General features: G+C 31.0%; 1 protein-coding gene across 2 annotated transcripts; it reads right to left on the reverse strand.

The window, feature by feature from the left end:
- Positions 1 to 891: 891 nt before the first annotated feature.
- On the reverse strand, positions 892 to 5,424 carry LOC143635599 (polygalacturonase QRT2-like). 2 transcript variants are annotated; one of them, XM_077103387.1, is made up of 8 exons: positions 5,016 to 5,424; positions 4,591 to 4,725; positions 3,135 to 3,305; positions 3,042 to 3,068; positions 2,285 to 2,492; positions 2,011 to 2,092; positions 1,580 to 1,805; positions 892 to 1,256 (listed from the first exon to the last, which is right to left on the reverse strand). In XM_077103387.1, the coding sequence occupies exons 1-8, from the start codon at positions 5,148 to 5,150 to the stop codon at positions 1,029 to 1,031; spliced, it is 1,212 nt and encodes a 403-aa protein (XP_076959502.1). In that variant the 5' UTR covers positions 5,151 to 5,424; the 3' UTR covers positions 892 to 1,028. The 2 variants fall into 2 exon arrangements, with proteins under 2 accessions (XP_076959502.1, XP_076959501.1); XM_077103386.1 differs by having other exon boundaries at positions 3,042 to 3,305.
- Between the last annotated feature and the right edge of the window lie 968 nt (positions 5,425 to 6,392).

The following is a 6,392-nucleotide window of genomic DNA, read 5'->3' on the forward strand; positions in this document are numbered from 1 at the left end:
TGCAAATTTATGATATATATATTTTTAGATGAAACATTGTGTCTAAGTATACCGGTGCGCCATTTTCCCTCTAATTCTTGTTTTATTTTATGGGCTCAAGTAGGGTCTGATTGGTATGGGGTAATGGAATGAAAAAGAGACTGAAATGGACGTGGTAATGAAATGAACAAAGGAATGAAATAAATAATTACCATTCCTTGTCATGTTTGGATACCATGTAGGAATGAAATGATTCTTTACTTTATTTTTATTATTGTTAGTAAATATTATTATTAGTAATAACAATAGTAAATAGTAAATAATAATACTATTTACTAATAATAATAAATATTATTATAATTTTAATTTACTAATAATTATTATTAGTGTTATTATCAGTAGTAAATAATAATAATAATAATAATAATAATAAATATGAATATTCATTAGAACTAGTTTTTAAGACCTGCGAGTTGTAGCAAGATTATTTAACTGAATAAAAATAACTTTAAAAACGTTTAATCACGCATGTTTAATCACGCATGTGTGTTGTGAACATTAATTCATCAAATTCAAATATAATAATAATTCGAATAACGGTTATATTATAGTATGCAAAACAATAATAATATTATTAATAATAGTATAGTATAATAATATTGATATAATAACAATTATTATTATTTTTATTATTATTATTGGGTCATTTTCATTCCTTAAAGGAATGAGAAAAAAGCCACCTCGTCTTTAAGGAATTAAAATCCTATAAATAGAAGTAGTTTCATTTCTTAGGGATTAATTCATTCCATTACTATGTGACAACCAAATATGTTTTAATTCATTTCTTTGGAATGGTTCATTTCATTCCTCCTTCTATTCCTTCATACCAAACACTATCTAAATGTTAAAACGGCTTATTATAGCATCTGAACTGTAAGCATACCGATGGATTTTGTCAAAGATTAAGTTTATCTTGGGAGTATATTGCTATAAATATTTAAAAGTTGTATAATTTATTGTTTAAAATATACAATCTGGTTGCATAAGATCTAGTTCCTGAGACAGGATCCTGGATTCACGCCATCTTCAGTTCCATGGACGTTTATGCAGTGTGCTGACAAGGATTTCCCAGGTATAACCGGGGCGAAGTTTATATTTTCCATTGAAATGCCAGAACATGGTACGAATCTGCTGCAGTTTAACGTTATAGCAACGCTTGTAGATGATGTTCCATAGAGATTCTTGTATGCCACATCACTTATTTTAACACCACTTTTCTGTATAAACCCAAAACCGGAATTTTAGAATTGTTATCGCAAGCAGTTATACATTTTCTTAACGTTCAGCACCTCATACTAGCCAATATTATTATTTTCCGTTTTGGCTACTGGGAATTCACAATTTAGTTTCGGCTGCCTGGATGGAGGCTTACAATAAGGGCATCCATCCAAACATATTTATCTATGAAGGAAAATACATTTAAAACGTGTTGATGGTATTCGAGATGAGACATTTTTCAAGTTCTGGTATCTCTCAAGTGAAATGATGATTTGGAATTACATAAGGGGTCATATTGTTATTTTAAAATGTAAATGCTTACTTTCGCTTTGCACGCGCCACGAACATCACAGTAGTTTTGGTCTATGATTACTGGGTTGTTGACGGCATCAAATATAAGATTCTCGAAAATAATATGTTGGACATTTCCTCGTCCAACTTGCCATGTTTTTATTCGGGCTCCATTTGTTGTTCCTTTAAACGACGAATCTCTTACGTAAATTTTTTCTACAAGCACCGTATTTCCATCCTTTCCTAAGCTACCTATGCTGTTAACAATTTTGATTGGTTAAAAAACTGTGTTTTAACAAGGATAATAATAATAATAATAATAATAATAATAATAATAATAATAATAATAATAATAATAATAATAATAATATACATTAAGCTATTTGCTTAGCTATTTTTTTTATTTGTAATACACCATAAGATAATCGACTTAAGTACAAGTAAATGAATCAAAATTATCACCTTATACCGTGTCCCGGTCCGCATTCTATGTTGGATATATCAATGTTAGATGAATAATCTCCTATTGAAATGCAGTCGTCACCTGTTGAACATGCGCAAATCTGATTATCTAACATAATCAGATTTTCTTGAGTTAACGATGACAATAGAATTCTTAATTTTTTAATGTAGTTTCAACGATTGTACATGCGACAACATATATAGGAGGTTAAACTACATGAAAATGATTATGCTTGATACTCATCAGTAAAAATTGTCAGAAAAGGTTGCAAACCTGTCCCAATGATTGACTTGGTGATTTTGATGAAATGAGAAGATTGGATGTGAATGCCATCAGTGTTGGGACTATCTTCAAGAGATTGGATCATCACATTATCAATATTAAAGCCTTTGGAATATGATATTAGTACATGAGTTTGTGGGCTGTTTACTATAGAAATGCTGCTCAGTGTGCCCTCATTGCAAGATATGAACTTCAACACCTGCACCAATTTTTTACTTGCTAAATATTTTAACATTATCATCGGCGTACTCAGTAAATCCCCACCAATAATAAAGCTATCTAAATATTTTAACCTTGTAACTAAATTCAAGTTTAAGAATATTAAAGATTTGACTTGTAGTTAGGGGTGTTCACAAACTCTTAAAACTGACTGAACCGTTAAAACAAAAAGAAATTTGTTGATTCGGCCGGTTTGAGATTTATAGGTCCATTTGTTTACGATCTAGAAAATATGGTTTAACATTTGGGTTCATAGTTTGAAACTTGGAACCGACTGTATAAGCAGATCCAACGTTTACCCTTGTCATTTATTAGTTTTCCTTTTTGAAAATGCAGCCATAATATTCAAGAAATATTTTTCCTTTTTAAAAGTTTAGCACAAACTAATAATTTGAAAAGAAAGTCGGCTCAAATAGCCCAAACGGCTAAACCGAACCATTTGGCTGGGCAAGCCGACCGGTCAACCTGGTGTGTAAACCATAATGGTTTGACCCAATTTATTTGTCATAAGGGGAAAAACTGCAGTTACCGTTGGAGCTAGTTTGGTGCAACCCTCCTGAAAAGATGAAAAAAATAAGTCATTAAAATGTATTAACTTGGATTCTTGATTAATCCAAAATACCTTTTTTGGATGATAACGACACGATTGGTCCCACCAATGCCTTCCTTGTCCGTCTATAAGACCTGATCCGAATACGTTAAGACCTGTAACGTCTTTAAACACTATCCATTGGCTTGAATCAAGACCAGTCCATGTTTTCGGTGAACCAGAAGCAATGACCGTGCCTGAAATCTAAAATACCAACAACATTAAGTTTAACTTTATGCTTTGGTTTTAGCGTGTCGGGTTTATGAATAAGGCATCAAGGATCTTAGCCAAACGGTGATCAAGAGGAAGTTAAAGGGCGTGCAACAACTATTTATTTAACCGTGTATGACCATCATACTTTTAACTAGTTTATCGAGGAACCAATTAAGAAACTGATGATTTTTTTATATATTTTTTTCAATATTGAATTATATGGTTCAGGGATGATGTAAATAGCCAAATTAACTAAGCATGGCAAAAACAAATCCAATCATCAAATTTTGGATTTTATTTTTATTTATTTATTCATCATTTTTTTAACATGGTGGGTTAATTTGGGCATAAGTACGTTTTCTCTAGGGTATTTGTGGGTCCTCAATAAAGAGAAAAGGATGACCATTCAAGTGGTGCTTCTAATTATCTTTCGAACTCTACGGAAGTGTAAAAATTATGTGAACTTTTTACAATTATGATTTTGGAAAAAATAAAGGAGGACGCTATTTAAATGACTAGGTGTTAAATCGAACCATCCTATTGATTGTTTTTTCTTTCTCTTCTTATTGTAAACTGTAAAGTACTGGTTCCTTTGTTGTGTCCTCTTTGTGGGCCTAAAATTGGGTCTTTGTTTATAATATGAAGTCGTTTAAAAAAAAATTTTTAAAAATAATAGACGAGTTGGTTGGACATAATTAAATTGTTGGATGGGTTAGAATTGGTTGCCTAAAGAAAAAAAAGTTTCACATTCTAAATTCATTTAGCTCTAAGCCACGTTAATATAAACCATTATCAACGAACCCACATTATAATAAACTTTAATCATTTTACTATTTACGTAAACCATTATATTCCAGAGAAGTTTTCTTATAAGTCAATCAATTCATCAATGTTAATATAACATATTGATTGCAACTTACTTTTCTTTAGGAATTAATGGAATTAACTGTTAGTATTTTACTTGACGCAATATATAATTGGATTTATTGATTGAAATTAGATTTGAATCCACTCGCGTAAAAAGTCGGCAGTTAATCAATCAAATTAACCGAAACATCTTTCTAATAATAGAAATAACCAAACCTTCCATAACCGTAAACGATATGAGAATCCAAAAACTGAAATATCGGTTATAGGCTTTGATTTATTTCATAATCAAATTGAACCAAACCAAAACATGCGAACGGTGTGTTAGCTGTCTAAATCTTTTAATCATAAACAAAAATAAAATATATATATATATATTATATAAATATGCTATAAATTGTTTGCTTACTATGAAGTGCATTTGAGGTTTGCATGGTCCAAGAAACACTATAGGCTTCAACAAGAAAATTCCCCCTTGTGGAACGATCACCCGCGCAATATCTGTTTCTGCGTTACATGCATCTTTCCAAGCTCTCACAAATGCCTTAAGAAGAAGAACAAAAACACGCTTTGTAATTCCATAAAAAAATGATAATCTGTACATATATATTTTTCAACTTTTACATAATTAATGTAAAGAAAACGAAACACTGTAATACAAACATACGTTTGTGTAATTAACCTTTTCATTTATAAAACTCAACTTTCACAAAAATAAATTATTTGGTTGTAGACTTGTAGTAGTAAAAGACATAAAATTAATTCAACATCTTTCACAAATTAACCTTAAAATTTAAACTACAAATTAACCTTAGTTAATTAATTAATAATTACCTGAGAATCATCGGTATTTCCTACACCACTAGCTCCATAATAAAAGACATCAAATTCATCAACTGCAGGCCAAGGCCAAGCTGTGACACTAGTAACCAAACCAATAATCAACAGCAATCGAAACATATCTACCATATATATCACCTTTTATTAGCAAAATAGAGACATATATATACACACACATGCATAGATATGATAAATTATATGAGAGACTGTTTACATATGAACAAAAGAGTCATGGACTTAAATACGGTAGTTAGATGGTGCAAACGGTTACGCTAAAAGGTGTTGAATATGAGCATTTTTAGTAGGAGATTATTAACAAGCAACCAGTTGAATCTTAATGTAAACACGAATTTGACAATTCAGGACTTTACTTGCATAAGATAATATGATTAATGTCAAATGTAGCTAGGTGGAAAATGCATGATATAAATGTCATATGGCATATTTGCCTCAAATATATATATATATATATATATATATATATATATATATATATATATATATGTTTCGTTTGGTGTTTTAGATCAATAAGATAATATGGAACGAAGAATATCGGGTCGATCATTTGTTTCCCATCTTTAACTATTCAACAATATATACAGATTGGTTGAGAAGAACTAAACAAGTGAACCCAAAGCCATTTGAACGCATTTCATGTGGCTTATCATCATTCATGAAAAGTATAAACAATGGCTTTGTTAAACATTATTAAAAAGTAGGTAAGTCGTGGAGGGCAGCAAGACCCTTGACCAGAACTGACAAACTCGCAATAGGGGCTTGCGACAATCTTCTGCAGAAACTTCAATTCAAAGATAACTATTAATATATCAAAATAACTAAGACAAACTAATAGTTATTTTTGGCCTATAAGGTGTCCTTCATTTAGCATACCTAAATCATTCTACCTAGTAACCTATATAATATTAAACCACATATCATAATTGCATTCCAACATATATTTAAACTAAAATTACAATATTATTAGCAATTAGCCACAACCAAACACCCACTCAACAGTTAGTTTCCAAGTTTCATTCTTTTCCCTTGGAACTAATTTATGCCCTCATATCTTTAACCCATTTTGGATTTGACTTAGCGTCTTCAAAGCCTCACGATTCATAGTCACACATAATCTAAACTAAATTCAATTTTGTCGAATTACATACACTCATGTGGATCTCCTAGCAGCTGTACTTGGGCTCGTGTTAAGAGGCTTGAAACCCTCATCAATGAATCCATGCCACTCCACTTCATGGAAAACATACTTTGGTCATATACCCAATTCTAATTTTCACCAAACACCACATCCCGCTTAACAACAATCCTATGATTTTTAGATCTTATAGTTGATGAGACTTCTACCCTGGCTAG

Source organism: Bidens hawaiensis, unplaced genomic scaffold (assembly GCF_021521415.1).
Source record: "Bidens hawaiensis isolate Kalapana, Puna unplaced genomic scaffold, B.hawaiensis_p1.1 tig00007614_1, whole genome shotgun sequence".
In the NCBI taxonomy this organism is placed as follows: domain Eukaryota; kingdom Viridiplantae; phylum Streptophyta; class Magnoliopsida; order Asterales; family Asteraceae; genus Bidens; species Bidens hawaiensis.

What these genes read in the sequence shown, in the direction of transcription:
- LOC143635599 (XM_077103386.1), bottom strand. Translation starts at nt 5,150, where the DNA reads ATGGTAGATATGTTTCGATTGCTGTTGATTATTGGTTTGGTTACTAGT. An exon ending in CAAGTCAATCATTGGGACAG is followed by an intron (nt 2,093 to 2,284) that starts GTTTGCAACCTT and finishes CATGTTCAACAG; the next exon opens with GTGACGACTGCATTTCAATA. An exon ending in GGACCGGGACACGGTATAAG is followed by an intron (nt 1,806 to 2,010) that starts GTGATAATTTTG and finishes AATTGTTAACAG; the next exon opens with CATAGGTAGCTTAGGAAAGG.